The 17,558-nt window shown below is 30.1% G+C and overlaps 2 protein-coding genes across 3 annotated transcripts; one reads left to right on the top strand and one right to left on the bottom strand.

The window, feature by feature from the left end:
* Positions 1 to 393: 393 nt before the first annotated feature.
* LOC106773064 (dehydration-responsive element-binding protein 3) lies at positions 394 to 1,556 on the bottom strand. Its single transcript, XM_022786183.1, has one exon. The coding sequence runs from the start codon at positions 1,365 to 1,367 to the stop codon at positions 738 to 740; it is 630 nt and encodes a 209-aa protein (XP_022641904.1). The 5' UTR covers positions 1,368 to 1,556; the 3' UTR covers positions 394 to 737.
* Positions 1,557 to 11,397: 9,841 nt separating this feature from the next.
* Positions 11,398 to 16,379, top strand: LOC106773820. Of its 2 annotated transcripts, none has more exons than XM_014660576.2 (9): positions 11,398 to 11,702; positions 11,973 to 12,049; positions 13,440 to 13,668; positions 13,788 to 13,942; positions 14,046 to 14,091; positions 14,178 to 14,269; positions 14,423 to 14,519; positions 15,318 to 15,374; positions 15,605 to 16,375. In XM_014660576.2, the coding sequence occupies exons 1-9, from the start codon at positions 11,559 to 11,561 to the stop codon at positions 15,761 to 15,763; spliced, it is 1,056 nt and encodes a 351-aa protein (XP_014516062.1). In that variant the 5' UTR covers positions 11,398 to 11,558; the 3' UTR covers positions 15,764 to 16,375. The 2 variants fall into 2 exon arrangements, with proteins under 2 accessions (XP_014516062.1, XP_022642141.1); XM_022786420.1 differs by having other exon boundaries at positions 11,568 to 11,702; positions 11,968 to 12,049; positions 15,605 to 16,379.
* Positions 16,380 to 17,558: the final 1,179 nt, after the last annotated feature.

The following is a 17,558-nucleotide window of genomic DNA, read 5'->3' as shown; positions in this document are numbered from 1 at the left end:
TTTATTTTAAGGACAGATTAAATGTATTATTAATTCTAAAGATTAAACGAAACAGTTACTGTATATATCTTTCTTATACGAAGAAAATAGTTATACAGTTCTATATAGGTTGACGCATGAATGAAGGAAGCTGTTCTTATCAGTACTACTTTTCAAATTTCGAAAAATCCGTGAGCAGTGTCCATTTCATACATAACATAGGAGCAATCAGCGGCTGAATGGTTTCTTTTATCTCAGCTTGCAAGTGCATAATCTCTAACAAAATAGTTTCTTTTAACCACAGTTTCACAGAGATCTCATCAAAGGTACACAAAAGAAACATCGTAGAACTGAGAAAAATCCTTAAAAAAAGGAAAGAAAGAAAGAAGTTCATAACATAAAGTGTGTAGTTTGTACAGTAAAAATTTATCGGACAATCACATTATGTGTCTCCAATTGTATGAAACAGAGGAAGCTATAGCTAGGTACGTAGGATAGAAGAAAGAAGGAAGAGAAAATGCTAAGACTAAGTATAAGAATATTAAGTGACGTGTGAAATATGATGCAGAGAGTGGTATCGTAAATTAAAGTGAGGGTGGACCAGTGACAGCAGAAATAGCGAAACAGCCATTAATGACACTTGTGAATCCCACATGTTGGGAAGTGAAAGCACCCAAATTTCATTTTCAGACTGTATGAAATGATTTCGTTCTGGGTGGTACCAAAAATGAAGGAACCAATCCATTCAAACGCACCGTTCAATCCCAAATGGGTAATAGCGTTTCAGAGCAACACTGTTGCGGAAACAACTCATCGGAAAAGGCCGCGCAGAACGAGTCCAATGGCGGAAACATCCAACTGTCCACCACGTCGACCATCACGAACGAGTCAACGGACGAGTCAAAGCTAAAGCTGTCTTCGATGTTTGGAAGCTCAACTATCTCGCTCAGTTCGGATTCTTCCGAAGTTTCTGTTTCTGAGTCCGAGGTTTGTGTTACGGGGTCGAATTTAGACATGGAGGCGGCCGCGGTTGCGGCGGCTTGAATGTCGCGTGGGGAGCACGTGAGGGGGCGGGGGAGCAGGTCCGCGATTTCCGGGAAGTTGAGGATTGCGGATTGGCCCTTGATGGTGAGCGCCGCCACGTCATGGGCCCGCGCCGCCATTTCGGGGGTGGCAAAGGTTCCGAGCCAGATGCGGGACTTCTTGCGCGGTTCGCGGATTTCCGAGACCCATTTGCCCCAATTGCGCTTCCGCACGCCGTGGTACACCGGGTGCCTGCTGCAGTCTCTGGGCCTCTTGGCCCGGGCATGAGCCTTTGAGCCCGAATGCGAGGACGGTGACGACGACGTAGAAGAGGTTGTTTCAGACGAGGTTGTTGTTTGTGTCATTGTTGAAACTCAAAGAGTGGGAATGAATGTCTGGTTCGGCTAACATAGATACATATACATATAGAGAGAGAAGTGTAAAGTCCAAGACTCTAACGTATAGCATAGGGGCATGTTTGGAAGATGAATGAGGACACACCATACATGGCGTAAGCCTTTCGTAGTGAATAACACGCTCTCTTACAGCGACCCTTGACCTACCAATTATATATTTCACACACTTCATTCACTTTTTTAACCATCCACCCAAAAATATCATACATGCTAAACTCCGTTAATTACAACAATTTAAATTCAATTCTATTAGTTTTTTTATTAACACTAATTACAATCTTAAAATTCTTCTTGGTTTTAATTTCTTTTTCTCGTATTTGTTTCCGACATAAGTGAATGGATTTGATGTTCTCTCTATTAATAACTAGCTTAGGTCTATCTTTTATTGGCGAGACTAATATAAAAGTACATTTATAACGTTTTAGACGTATTTGGAGTGAAAATAGTGACTTCTTTTTTGTCGTTTTTTGGCTGCTTTTTTTATTTCTTTTCATTATTTATTATAAGAGCAAACATGTGTTATTACTGTGTGAAAAAAAAATAGATGACAGTGTAATGTAAATAATGTAAATAGTAAAGTTTTTCCTACACTATATGATTGAAACCTAATGACAAAAAAATAGTGACAATTTGGAGTTTCTTTTATCTGTCTAAAATAGAGCAAGTTGATGTATGCAGAAATAACTGTTGACTAGACCTAATGTGTAGTAGTAAATAAGATACAAGATTTCTGAAGTAATGCTCATCACACCAATTGGAAGAAAGCATGGTCAGAAACGAAAAAGAATCCTGTTTTTAAAATGAAAAAGTTGCACTGCTTATCTCACTTCATTTATTACTAAACTCATTTAAGCAATAGAAAAAGACAGAGAGAGAGAGAGACTCTGATCTGAAAATTATTAAGAAACTGTTTAATGGAATGGAATGGAAGTTGTTTGAAAAAAATAAAAAATTTGGGTGTGGAATAATTAATTTGACAAGTACTGGTTTACATAGGTGTAGATATTGGATTGGAGAAAGGAGACACTACGGGTACAAACAGGCCCCACATCGATATTGTAGCCTCAACGTTCACTACAACATTTGGCTAAGTCTCCTTAGTCCACATCTCTGCTTTCTTGTGCCCGTTGCCAATATGAACAATTTGTCTATTCTTTTGTCCATTCCCCATTTTTACTATCAAATGTAGAAAGATATAACATAATTAAACTTAATCCAACTTCTTATCTAGGATTAATACTATTTTTAATCCTAGATCTTAATATTATAAGATATAGTCAATGTTTCAAGAGTAATAATACCATCACACACTTTTACACTCATTTATTTGACAGAGAATACAAAGGTAAAATGGTCCAAAAAATGTAGAGTTTTGTAATTTTTCAAGAAAGAAGAGAGTAAAAAGTAAATAAGAGTAATGTCAAATGAATGTAAAAAATTTAAGTGTGTCAAAGAATCGTTTTTCATGTTTCAATCGTAAGTTATGTATATCGTACAGATTGATCAGTCAATGTGATTCGATCGGTTAATTACATAAAAAATTGATTTTGAGAATCCTAAAACAACATTATTCGAACAGTCACCAACCGGCTTGATAACTGTTTGGTACCTTGCACATCAAAGATTTTACAATTCGATTGACAAGGTAAAAACATGCTTATGAGACATTTGGCCGTGATTGGACTTAACTGTGATAATTGATCGGTAACCAAAAACTATCTTTGACACAAGTATCCATCCGATAAACTGAGATAAGTGATTGATTAAAAGTGTGAAGATATAGTTCTCAACCCTATATGCCAAAACAAGTTCGTAGAGTAACATCATTATATCATATATCTAAATTATTATTTGTTTTGGAGTATATATTTTGTCTTTAAAAGATATTTCAAATAATAGAAAGAAAGATGAAGTATTTAAACTTAGGTTGATCTCGATTCTTAACTATTAGACACGATAAATTATAAATTTATGCTGATACACATTTAACATTTACTCTTTTTATGTCTATTCAATGTGAAATTTACACTGAAGTTTAAATTTTGAATTAAAGATATCTAACATTTACTCCTTTCTCATTTCCCTAACGTCGGTGTGCATTAATTTAGGACAACGACTTGGGATGAAAATTAGGGAATTAGAACCCTTTTGTGAGAAAAGAGGAAGGAGCATATCGACCATAGAGCAGAAACTAGGATTTGGGTTTGTCTAATGTAGCATTAGTGTCTTAATCACCCTTTCTAATAAGAGAAGGAGAAACATCTCTACCATGCATGTCTGGCTTGTATAGTTACGCACTACCAATGCAAAAACCTAGCATCACGCTATCATCGCAATGCCCTAGATGTTTAATTATAGTACGTGACACTTCAACTTTGATGGTCAATGATTTGATTCTTACAGTGGGTAGATAAGAAAAAATAAATAAATAAAAATCATTTGGTAAATATTTAAATACTAAAACCTGCAATTTCCACTTTGGTAAACTCGAGAATTTATGGTTGATATAAACGGTAGTATTCAAATAAAGTCAGCTCTGGTTTCAGTTAAAATGGAACATGGAAGTCTTATTTTGTTACTAATTGATTAATTAATGGGCTAATGATGACAAAAGCAAGCTACTAATACATTTTTTAATAGTCTGGGACAATAATTATATTAAGTCAATAACGTGGTTCCATCATCATTCGAGTTTGTCTTGACATATGTAGGATCATTATAACACGCGTCACAAAAGAAATAAGACAAAGGAAAAGGTTGTAATTATTTGTGCACAAGCATAAATAAAATAATAATATTTATTTTATTTTACTTGTGTGGTACAACATGATATATAAAAGAAAAATATTATTAGACACATTCATTTAATATTTATTTTTTTTACTTTTTACATTTTACTTTTTTTTTCAAAAAGAATATAAAAATTTACGTGAATTATTTTACTTTTATACTGTGTTAAAATAGTATTGTTATAAGAAAAGATGGTGGCTAACACAAAACTGGTAAGTGATTTGAGCATAATTTACACGTTTACTTGAGAAAGAAATGGATCTGGTTACAGAAAAAGTCTTTTTTTATTTGCTAATTGCAGTTGGTTTCGTTATACTATATATTATCATTATTACTTTACAATAATAGAGCTGAATTCACATGCTGTGTTATAAAATTACTCTACTATTAATGTTTTTTTGTTAAATGGTTATTAACTTAGTTAATTATAATTAAGGTTTTCAGTAGATATTGGTAATATTCTAATGGTAGCCGATCTAACTTGAGCTTAAAGGGGTGTCCCCATAGTACTACTCCTTGTTATGGGGGGCCTTTGAACTCAGGCATTTAATAAGGACAAGTTAAAAATTAATTATTAAATTCAGGAAACTTATTAATCAATTAAATATTTTAAGATATTTTCTTCTTATCATAATTTTCGTATAATTTTTTTCTTTTGTGTGATTAATTTCAAATAATTTATTATTAATTTCATAAAAGTGTTTGTCTCCATCTTTTTTTTTTCATTTGTGTAAAACCTTTCATCATAGTATATCGACAATGCCAAACTCGTAGAAACAAATTTTTTATGTTAGATACTCGTTTGAGTTTAAGTTTTCATTCGTTAACCATTATTGTGTATCTTAAAAATTACATTTCTAAATTAACCCTTATAATTTTATTATATAAAATTCACTAAAAATTAGTTAAAAATACTTAATTTTTTATGTGATAACTTCCATTAAATTATACTTAGATATATGTTTATATATAAGATATTAGTCACAAATTTAAAGTTATAAATATTTAACAGTAAAAAACTTTAAATAATCATTACTTTTGTCTAAGTTTCTTCACATTTAAATGAATAATACATAACATAGTAGAAGAATTAGATTAGTAGAATAAGGACATGCTGAGGCAATTTTTACTATATATAAATATAATATAGATGGTACAAAATTTGTCTGTAATAAATATTTTATGCAGAGAAGTATTATTAAGCTATGAGAAAACGTACATTTACTGTTTTATTTTCCAAACAAAGTATGCAAATGCAATGCACATGACGTCATTGGCCTTACCATCTCTGCACCTGTACGTCTTCCATGTCTTTCTTGCTTCCAAATTCATGCATACACGCCACTTAAATTTTTCTATTTTTCAAATAAAAAATAATAATTTACATTCATTTAACAAGAATAATTATCATAAAAATATAAATTTTTATATGTATTTTTTAAATAAAAATAATATTAAATGAGTATAAAAAATTTATATGATTATTTTTTCCTGAGTAATTTGAAGTCGTAGTTTGTGAGTACGAACGTGCATGGTGGAAGCCAACATCTGGCACTGTTTGTAGGTCGCCATTAACGTTTTTAAAATGCTCCACTGGAAGGACACAACACTCGCAAACATCCAATATACACATTCTATATCCTTTGCCTATATACCTAACTCAACATTCTCAACCATAAACTTCTTTTCCAATCTTTACTTTTCTTAATTTATCACAACCCAACTCTTTCAATTATTGTTAGATGTCTATCTTCTTTACATGATCGTTTCTACGTCACATTCTTTTTTACTTTTAAAGGATTAAATATGCATTTTGTCTTTAAATTATTATGTAGTTTTGGTTTTTGTTCTATTTCAGTTCCTTTCCTTTTAGAAAATTACGAATTTAGTCTTTCATAACTAACATCATTATTCTTTGACATGTCAAATAATGTGCTACATCCCCAATCAGTTTAAGACACATATACATTGTGTCTCATCCGATGTGTCACATCTCCAACACGATAAGATTGACAAGACATGTGTAATGTTTTCGCGGGTTGACAAGATATTCAAATAGACATTACGATAGTCTGATAAGATACATAGATAACTCATATAGCTTAGTTAGAAGTCTACAAAGCTTGATAAGGTGTTATCCGAGCTATTTGAACTGCCCACCAAGTTATGCCAGTGTTCTATACATCATATGAGTTTTATGAATTTTTCATCGAGCTATCTAAATTTTTCATACACCTTACTAGTTACCCATTAACTTTATCAAGACTTCTCACCAAACTATTTGAACGTCTTGTTGATTTAGGAACACCTATATGACAACCTTATGAAACTAAAGACGTGACACATTATCCAAACTATCTTGTTGACCAGAAAATATAGTACACATGTCTTAAACAATGTCATAAAAAACTTAATTTGTAACTTTTTCAGAGAAAAAAATCTAAATAGAATAAAATTTGACAAAAAAAGAAATAAAAACGTTTAGAAACAAAAATATATTAAGTCTATTATAATTTGAGTTTTTGATATTCGACGTGAGATATACAAATTTGATAATTGAAAATGTTGTTTTTGTTAAATTCTAAACTAATAAAAATGCAAAAAGAAGAAGAATGATTTGTTGGATGAATAATGGAATAAATTAATTAGATCAACCGTTAGATAGCAGTGACAACGTGTAGCACATGATCCTAATTAGTTTGCCTTTGGTATTTGATAATATACGCACACCAAGCTTTCTCACCTAAAACCCTACCAAATCCTCTAATTAATATCTCCTGCGTTTATAATATAGTTTATGATGAAATATCCAGCCTTTCCATTATACCACTTAAGGGTTTAATGTTTTTAATGTATAAAATTATCAAATTTCTGTTCACTTGTGAAGGATTTACTGTTATTACATATCAACAAATATTTATGTTAATTTTCATATTTGCTTTTGTGTATTTATATTATTATTTCAATTTACTAAATTATCATTTGATACATTTTAAAAATTAATTTTTATTTTTTTCTCTTTATATACATTTTTATAATTATATATAACACTAACAATTATCATTTATATCATTTTTATAATTAAGGATAATTTGATAATTTTTAATTTTTACTAATTAAATTATTTATTTTATCTGTCACATGAGTTAAATCTAAACTAATATTTTTAAACTTTATTTTTAAATCTATCTCCACTCGCATTTTAAATCCACTCAAATAAACAATAAAAAATTTATATTCAAATATTTTCAAATCTGTTAATTCACTCTCCCTCAAATAATCTCCTAAAGTAAACACACACTTAATCTTCATATTATTTATTAATTTGTAGTTATTAAATTCAGAAATACCACCTACCTTTAATCTTAACAAGAAACAAAAACTGTACTATTTAAAACCGTTTAGTTAATTTTATGAAATTGAATTAGGTTTAAATTTTTTTACTTAATTATTATATAAAAATAAGATTTTATTAAAAAGCAATTAAATAAGATTTTATTGAAAAGCAATTGAAAGGTAACTTAGAAATATGTTTTGATATATTAGAGATATTAATTTAGATGGTTTGTCTTATTATTTTCTTTGGTCCCAGCATATTAATCGAACTGGGGCGAGGTTTTGTCTTCACCAGAGTCCTTTCTATTTATTCATTCAGTAGAATTAAATTCATAATTAATAAATAATTTGATACTATGATTAAAATTAAAAATAATAAAATAGTTACAAAATAATATATATAGTGCAAGATCGAAAAGGAATTGATAGGACTGACCCCAAGGAAAAATGCTTCAACAAATATAGAAATTTAGTGTGGAACACATGGCTGGTTAGTTGGCCATGTTTATTATTTTATTAGGCTGGCTCATTAATTGATTAAGAAGTACAACATACTTTATATTGTATCACCATAAACAGTATATATATTGTCAGTTGATATTTTTTAAAATGAGAAAATAAAATTAAAATGAAAGTTACGTTAAACAGTTATTTTATTACATTTTTTTTCCTTTATAAATATAAAAATTCATTTTCTTATAATCATTTTGTTCTTACATAAATGTTCGATGGTTGTCAAATGATGTCACAGAAAAGGAAATTTAGAAATGAGCTTTTGCTTTTTCCACTCCCGCAATACTATCCGCAATCCTTTCCGCCAGATAAAAAGACTAAAATGCCCTACCTGCACCGTGTTGCCGTTGCAGCCATTATCGACACTCATTCTTCTTCTTTGCTACACCTCTGTTGCCCTAGTCGCTTAAAGAAAAACTTGTTCGAAAAAAAAACCTTTCTGCATCTCCTTTTTTTTCTTCTTATACCTTCAATAGATTTATAAACTTCAGTATCTTTAATACCTATTTTGGTCTTAATGAAGTAAAGTGGTTAAGGATGTAAATCGCTTTGTATGTCTTGAGTTCTAATGAAATGAAATGATTGAAGATGTAGTTGGCGACATCAGAGTAGGATTTTGTTCCTGCAAGGTGAAGGTGTAGGTGAGAACAAAGATGAGGATGCCGCAAAAGTAGGAAGAAATAGTGGAGTTTAAGGAAGTGGAGAGAAAAAGTTTTTTCACCAAAAAGAGGTTTTCAAAGGAGACGAGGAAGAAGATGTAAAAGAGTGAGGGAAATGCGGAGGGTAGAAACCGAAAATGTTAAACTATACAACTCATTCAGGTTTTGCTAGGAAGACAACTCTATCACTGATTTTTTTAACGCTGTAAACAAAAAGGACTAGCACGAACCTATTTTACAAAATATATGACGCTTGTGAACTTTTGAAAAAAAGAAGAACAACTAGAGACCAAAATAGACATTAAACCAATTAAAATTATAATATAAAATAAAAATTATCTCTATATAATGTATGTATTTCGGATTTTTTGAAAATATCAAGGCTAAATGTGGAGGGATATGCAATTACGCATGGAAAACGAAAGAAGGGTCAAGAATATGTCATTAAGAGTTTTTAATATGATCTTAATGAAGGGTAAAAGTGGTATATCAGGTTTTCCAGGAAGTGCAGGGAGAAAAATATAAGGTGTAAAAAGAAGTAGTCCACACAAAATTGAAAGAATCAAATGAAACCTTAGCGATATCAAATAAGCTCTTACTTTCGGCACACCCACAAGTTGTTTAGAATACTTTTCCAGAAGATTTTTTGGAAACACATAAAATATGTTTTGAAACACTTTTAATTGGGTAGGAAGTGAAGGAAAGTAGTTTTGTTAGTGAGTTTGTTAACCTAAAGTCTTCATTTTCTTCTGGTTACCACCTTCAACTACCATATCAAGCCAAATCCATTTAAAGAACAAAAGAACCTACCTAAAATTATTGTGTTTATTCTTACTAAAAAAATATAACATTTCTATTTTTTTTTCACTTTTATTGCAAAATCATAAATGTGTTACAATACAAACAAAGTTTCAGTAAGATAAAAACAATAGATAAACATAAATTTATATACACATAAAATACTTCCATTACTAAAAAAACCTTTTAGAGTGGTATAAAAAGTAAGGATAATGATACTTAGACAACATTTTTTTGACAACATTTGAACATCATCTAAGTGTTATTCTGTAATTGGTCCATGGTGGTATTTATGATTATTATTATTGATTGTGAAATAATTTTGGACCAATCACAGAATGACACGTAGATGATGTTCAAATGTTATAAAAAAAATGTTGTCTAAGTATCATTATTCAAAAAATAAATCTCTTGTAAAAAATTAGACGGTGAACAAGCCTTTTATTTGGTAGGTAATATCGATGAGGTAATAGCTATGAACTTAGAAACAAAGAACAATTTGAAGAAATGACGTTAAATCTTTATGTATTTACCCCAATTGAATTGTTTGGGATTTAGAAGTAAAGGAAATTATTTTACCTACTAATAGTAGACAAATTAGAGTATTACCTACGTCTGTTACCTAAGCTAGCTATCGATATAAATATTTTGAGAATACGTCTTAAAGCCTAATGATTAATACACAATAAACAATATTTTATGAGTGTGAAGATTTATGTAAATGTTGTTCTTATCTACAAAATTAAAATAAAACTATTATCATCATTAAAAAAAAATGTTCTTCATTAGTTTTTTTAAGAATCCATTATTTTTTGTTAAGAATCCTTTTCTGTTTAAAAGTCAAAGCCGGTTGCTTAAAATTTGCAAATTAGTTAGTTAAAAGCATCACCAAGTACCAACATCACTTCCTATATTGATTTGGTGTGTTTTGTCTTTTATTATTTGTGTTATTATATGTTAATGTTTTTCTAACTGAAATTTGGAAAGAGTGTTGCAAGTGCTCTTCACGTCCTTTCAAAGCGCTTAATTATGACAAATGTTGAGACATTTTTTGAACAAACCCTATCTTATTCTTCTCTCTTTTACCCATTCATAAACTATTCATTAGAGTCAATTCACCAAAATAAGAAACAATAATTTTATGTATGGAAAATCTTTTAATGAGATGCTCTTCAATCCACTTTGCACCAAAGATAGTTACACCCACCCACTCTCTTTTCCCATAAAAATTCGCACATCAACTTTGCATTTTAATACAAAAAACCACAAAATTTGCCATCATGCTTTTGCACCAAACAATTACCATTTTAGCTAAAAACACATTCATAATCATATATAATTAATCTTTTTATAAGTTATTTCAATTTTTTTTTTATTTCAATTAGAGAAATGATAGTTTGACCGACATAATTTTTTTCATTCATTTGATACTATCTTTTTTTACTTTTTACTTTTTTTTTTCGAAAAACTACAAAAGTTCATTCTTTTAAGACTATTTTGTCCTTTTTCTGTGTGTCAAATGAATGTCAATATGTATCATACTATTCTTACTCTTTCAATTATCTGATAACTATATCAATAATAACTAATAGTACGATGACACATGCCTACATTCATTTCACACAAATTGTAAAATTCTTATAAATATTTTTTTTTCAAAAAGAAAATGAAATAAAAAAAGGATAATACATTCAAAATATCATTTATATGTATCAGGTCATTCTATAAAAAAAAATATTTTCACACATTTTTTTTTACATTCATTTTTTACAATATTAGTGTCAAAATATACTAAAATAAAAGTAACAGAGGTTTGGTGATTAAACATTGATGAAAAGAAAAAAAGAATAATTATTGTTTTGACTCGTTTAAAGCACAGGCCACGTTTGAGACGTGTGCAACGCTCCTGCGTATAAAAATGCGCATGGTGAGGTGAAGTACAACTGCAAAACCCAGCCCAACGCCACGACGGCACAGAATAAAACAGTTAAAACGGAAACAGAAGTCGCCGGCGGAGAAAAGTATATCGTTTTCCGGGAACGAAATGGTGAGTTCCGTCGACGGTTACGGTATGGGAGTGGATGAGTCGTATAGCTCGCTGCCGTGGCTGTACTTGATGTTCCTGTCGATCTGGTTCGTCTCTGCTTGCTCTTGGACCGTTTACACCTACAAAACGCGCCACACTCAGGTTTCACGTTAAGCTATGTTTCGTTATCGTTGTCGAGTTTGATCTTTTAATCGAATATATGCAACGTGAGGAAATTAAATGAATTTCTGCGAACATATTAAATGATCTTTTAGTCGATGACGAATTTTTACTTTATCAATATGTGATTTTAATTGAAAGCTCTATGATAATTAATTGTTTTCGTAGTGCTGTTAACTTGAGTTTTGAAAAGGTGGTTATTTTTTGGTTGCGTAATTTCTTTGTTTTGTGATGTTGTTTTTGTTAGAGCAGTGGAATAATTTGCAATGGACACTTGCTTCGGTTCCGTTGATTAAAGCATTGCAGCTCATGCTGTCCTTCCTCTTCTGGTAGGTTTTGCGTTTTTATCTTTTTCTTTTTGCTTGTTTAATGTTGCAAATGGTTTCTAGCATATTATATTTGATTTGGTTGTAAACCAAGTGTAGTCTGTCTGGAAAGAGTAGGTCATTCTTTGCCTCTTTAATAGCTCACGAGTAAGAAGGCAAAATAAGTGTATTATTGGAGGAAAGACGAGGATACCAATTTTTCAGTTGTACGAGTAAACATTCCATATATTTGAGAATCAAAAACTTCAACATTTGAATGGAACTTTCAATTTTTTGAAGCAAAAAGATTATCTCTCCATCTTGAATCAGCATTCAAAACCTTAATACCTAAGATTCTATAGGTCTTTCCTCTTATATATTCATCTTTCTACTTTCTCACCCACCTCTGATTTTACAGTTGGGTTCTTGATAATTTAATTTCAAACATAATAGATTCTATGGAAGAGTACTGTGCTTGCAGAATACTAGTCAGACAAGATCGCGGAGTAATACGGCTTTATTTGTTCTAAGCATGACAATATATTGATAGAGTATTTGTAAGTGAAGACGGAAAAAAGGCAAATAATTGTTCTAGATTTAGATACATTAACGAGTCTTGCAAGAGTTCTCATGTACAAGAACAACTCTGTATTGGGTGAAAATTATCGGAATGCTTGTACACATTCTTTTGCATACAAGCTCCGCGATTGGTCCTGTACAAAGTTTATGTCAAGCAGACACGGGACAAAGCTCAAACTAACCCCCAATTTTGGAATGTATGCGTGGGGTTGTCGTCTATAATGGAGAATCTCGTTTGTGTTAAAGAATCAATTACATACATCATAAAGTAGTTCAATTTCAGAAGGATGGTTCATGATGTCGTCAAGTAATCTCAAGTATATAAATTTTACACAGCGTGTTTGGTACATACTTTCTTCAACAACAGAGAAGCTACCAAATGTAACTTTCATTAACCATTTTGACATGATTTTTTTTTGCCTTTATACCATGTATCAAAACACACTGACATTCTACATACTGTAAACAGACATATTGCTTAGCTTTACGGTTTTGCTTAGCAAATAGTTTGTTATTTTTTCTCTGTTATTTTGCAGTTAGTTTGTTAGTAGTTATTAGCTCTCTATATCAGGCAGTGAGAGTTATGCTTGGCCATCTATATAATGCTATTTGTAATTGATCACTGTGATAAATATACAGAATGCCGTGTTCTTTTTTTTTTTTTTTTTTTTTCATTTAACTGTCTAGAGTTTTCACACGTACATTTTTAATGTGAGACTGGACAATGCATGGCAGGCTTTGAAGTTTGTTTGACAACACGGCATAGAAGTGTGAAGTTGTATGGTTGTAGTACTCAAAATTTACTTCATTGGATCTCATGACGCTATTCTTGCAGGTATTCTTGCTTCAATTTTCAGGCCTGCTCTTTGTGGATGTCATTTGGGGTGTATGTAACGGGGGTGCTATTTCAGACAGCTGCTTTTGTCTGCTTTTTACTCATTTCTCATGGTTACTGCATCATGTGTGAGCGTCTTTCTTTAAATGAACGCCGTTCAACTGCCGCACTTGCTTGTATCTTTTACTTGACTCTGATTGGGTACAAGGCTTGTGTGCCATACTTCTCTGTAAGTTTCTTATCTGGTCTAATCTAATGTAGTTTAATTGGTAAAACATCTATATTTGTGATTTATAAGATGTATGCATGATTCATTGATGCTAATTCATAATTTGACCAAATGTGCAGGTTCTTTTGCTATTAAACTATTTTGTTACATTCTATATAATATTCCACCATATATCCCAAAACCTACTAGTGCTACGAGAACAATTGAGCCTTATAGAAAACGAGGATATTCAACCAATGTATGATGCCGTGTATAAGAAGTACACAATATTCAAGTAAGTTCCACGCATCCGAGAAGTGTACATGTGTTATTTCTTCCCATTTTGCATACATATATCTCACTCATACTTAATTGTTGCCATATTTTTCATCGTGCAGGAAATTTCAGGGTGCAATGCAGATAGTAGCTACAGCAGAAACTGTGGTATTATACTTGGGTCGAGTTTCTCTTTATAAACTTACACAGTGATATATATAAATATCTAACTTTGACAATCTCATCAATTTTAGATATATATGAACATGAATGATTCTTCAGAGAATTACTGGCTTCGTTTATTACTCAGGGAATGGGCACAATTCTGCATCTTTGTTTACATTGGGTATGCATATCTGTTTTCCAGTGCAATCAATTACCCTGAATTCTCGAACTTTATAGTATTTATCCAAAAAATGCAACGCATTATAATTTTTGTGCAAGTATATGATATTTTTTCTATTATGCAAAACTTATTAATCTATTCCTTTATATACAGATGGATTTTCAGGTCACATGATTTGGGACCAAACTTCTCTGTCATGCCAATCACTAAGTGTAAAGGCGATACTCTGGTTCCTCCCATCTATAGTATTGTAAGTTTTTCTTCTTCATTAGTAGATCAAGATTTCAAACTACATACAGTAAAGTATAGTAATAATAAATCAGTTGTAAATGACGTTTATAGTCTAGCACCGTTTTAGGATTGGAGCCCCTACTTGTCATTTAGACAAGTTTAGTGTGTTACCCTACATAAGGTTGGGTGGAAAAGAACGAGAGAGAAGAGAGAAGCTTGAAATTTGATATAAAGGAAAGACTATGGTTGGTTCACATTAGATAAATTAAAAAATAATACTTTTTGAAACTATTAAAAAAATATATTCACCTTATAAACATTATTATAATATATATATTATTTAAGTTTTCAAGTGATATATTTCATTTGATGGGTGTTAAAATATCATTAGCCTCAGTAAATACATAATATTAAACTAGGTTAGTAGAATAGAAAATTATGGAAATTAAAGAAATATAAATAGAAAGAAATAGAAAACAAACTACTAAAAATAGGTGAGAAATTATTGAATATCAACCATTTATTTTTTAAACTAGTTTTCTCTTCCTTCTCTCCCCGCCAAATATCCTAATCTTATTTTATCCTCTTCCATCCTCACACGATCAAACAAAAGTAAAAGTTATTTTTTTTTCTCTTTTCGATTTTTATTTTCTATCTAACAAAAAATATCATTTTCTTAGTTTTCTTCCCCTGATAAAAAAAAAATAAAAAATCTAGAGTTCATTCACATATGCAGATAATTAAATAATTAGTCTAGCGTTTATGTAGTTACAGAATATTATTCCGTTTTCTGACTACTCAAAACACATTGGTGCAGGAAATGGATGCAGCAACATTTAAAGAATTTAGTAGTCATGAATGGCACATTGGAGTGGTAAGTATTATAAACTTGTTATCACGTTCTTTCATTATTTGGTTGACTGTGCAGTATGGTATGTTGCAAAATTAAATATCATCCCATAAATTCATATAAGCTTTTGGTAACTTTTTTTTTTTCTTTCGATAACTTATATTACATTCTCAAAAAATTCCTTTATTATATTTTACGTCAACATTCTTTATGAACACTAGATAACTGAAATAGTTCATTTTCTGTCTGTGTAGCCAACTTCTGCTTCTCATGTGGAAAGTTCCAAAAATGATGTTTTGGTAATCATTCAGCATCCTCGAGCACAGAGGCTACGAAATCTGGATACTTTTTCGCATAGCACCCTCAGTACAAATTCATATCAATGTCGAAACGTAACGAATACTGCTACATAATCAATTATATCTGCTTCCCATGTCTATGCCTTTTCCCTTGCAGATGACATGGTCACGATATGATTTATACATTTAATTATCACACCCTCAATTTTTTCTTGAGAATCCAGAGCTAAGCGCATACATATTAGCTTGTTTCCACAAGTAAAGAAAGAGGTTAGAGACTAGAGTCATCTGCGAATATGTAATAATACATTGTCAATGCATTGATAAATGTAAATATTCCTCTTTATTGTGGTGTTAGTTTTTTCATTTTTCATTAACAGTTGTGAAAGGGCCCAGGACACTAAAAAGCTTAATTCTCATGGTGAGTTGGTGAACTAATTTGCCTAGGGCGTGGGTGGGGGCTTATATTGAAAATCAGCTTTACTTTATCTCTTTCGCATTTAATTTCATTGACTACATTCAAGGTGCCCACTAAGTTGGTATTTTAAAGTCAATGTCGTTTTGGTTGTGTAAAATCTATGATAAATGATAAATTTGATTTCCAAACATGTATATAGTTGGTAGTTTCGTCCCTGAACGAAGAAACATGTAAAATATGTCTCAAAAATAGACGAGTTTTTGACAAATTCATTATAGTGTTAGGTTGATAAAGTTTTTTATACATAGATAGATAGATGGGGTGACACGATGAGATGTGACCATTCTGATTGTGGTAAATATTGACCATATGTTAGGTCTCATTTCACAAGATTATGTTGTCACTATATAAACTTTTTCTTTTACAATTTTAATAACTTTGAGGAGAATATTACCATTTACACCCTATTCCCTAAAATATAGATGACCTTTTTTCTTTATTGCTTCACAGTCACATGCTTAATGACAATCAATGTCACAAGTTCCTGTAAAAGCTTAATATTTTTTTTTTTATTATTGAATTGAACAATTTGGTGTATGCAACAATAATAGATATTGTGTTCATTTTACCATTTTTTTCATGTCAGTATCTTCATTATTTTCTTTATTGCCCATTTTTACATTTAAGGAAAGAAACAAACCCATAGATGTAGTTAAGATAAAAAAAAAAAAACTAAATATGTTTTTTTCACTTAATTTTAGTTAAAATTAAAATTAATCATCTTAATTTTTTTTCCAGTTTCATACTTTAATTTTAAAAATATATGAATTTAATTTTTTTAACAATTTTTTGTTAAATTTATTTGTTATTTTAAATGTATTTCTGGTTTTAGTGTTAACTGATAAATGGATTAAAAACGTAAAATTCAAATCAATTTGTCAAAAAAATTTGATTAAAATAACTAAATCAATTTATTTTACATAAAAAATATATTTAACCGAAAAAAAAACAATTTCGTATAAATTTAAATAGTTCTTCAATATATTCTTTATAATTTAAATATTAAAAGGAGTGCAGCCGTATATATAATGTTGCCCATCTAAGAAAATAATTTATAAAAGCATTAATATAAATAAATTTATATAAAAGTTAAAATATAAAAGAATAAAACACTACGTACTAATTTATATAATTTTTTAAAATAATTAATATATAAAAATTTAAATTTAATAATGAAAACATAGCGTATGTGTGATATTTTTTATAATAATAAAAATATTATTATTATTATTATTATTATTATTATTGTTTGTTATTTATAATTATAAATAAAATAGTTTTAGTAATTTTATTATAAAAAGTTTTTATTTATTTGTAGATAGTTTTATAATTAAAAAAATGTTAAATGTAAAAAAAACTATTAAATTTAAAGAATTAAACACTTAAAAATAAAAAAAAATTGATAAAATACTTATTTTAAATTAAAAATGA

Source organism: Vigna radiata, chromosome 9, assembly GCF_000741045.1.
Source record: "Vigna radiata var. radiata cultivar VC1973A chromosome 9, Vradiata_ver6, whole genome shotgun sequence".
Taxonomy (NCBI): Eukaryota; Viridiplantae; Streptophyta; class Magnoliopsida; order Fabales; family Fabaceae; genus Vigna; species Vigna radiata.
Note: the sequence above shows the minus strand (reverse complement) of the source record. Positions and strands in the feature narration are given on the sequence as shown.

Coding starts and splice junctions, on each gene's coding strand:
- LOC106773064 (XM_022786183.1), bottom strand. CDS start 1,367: ATGACACAAACAACAACCTCGTCTGAAACAACCTCTTCTACGTCGTCG.
- LOC106773820 (XM_014660576.2), top strand. CDS start 11,559: ATGGTGAGTTCCGTCGACGGTTACGGTATGGGAGTGGATGAGTCGTAT. Junction 13,669..13,787: donor CTTGTGTGCCATACTTCTCT/GTAAGTTTCTTA, acceptor CCAAATGTGCAG/GTTCTTTTGCTATTAAACTA. Junction 15,375..15,604: donor ATGAATGGCACATTGGAGTG/GTAAGTATTATA, acceptor CTGTCTGTGTAG/CCAACTTCTGCTTCTCATGT.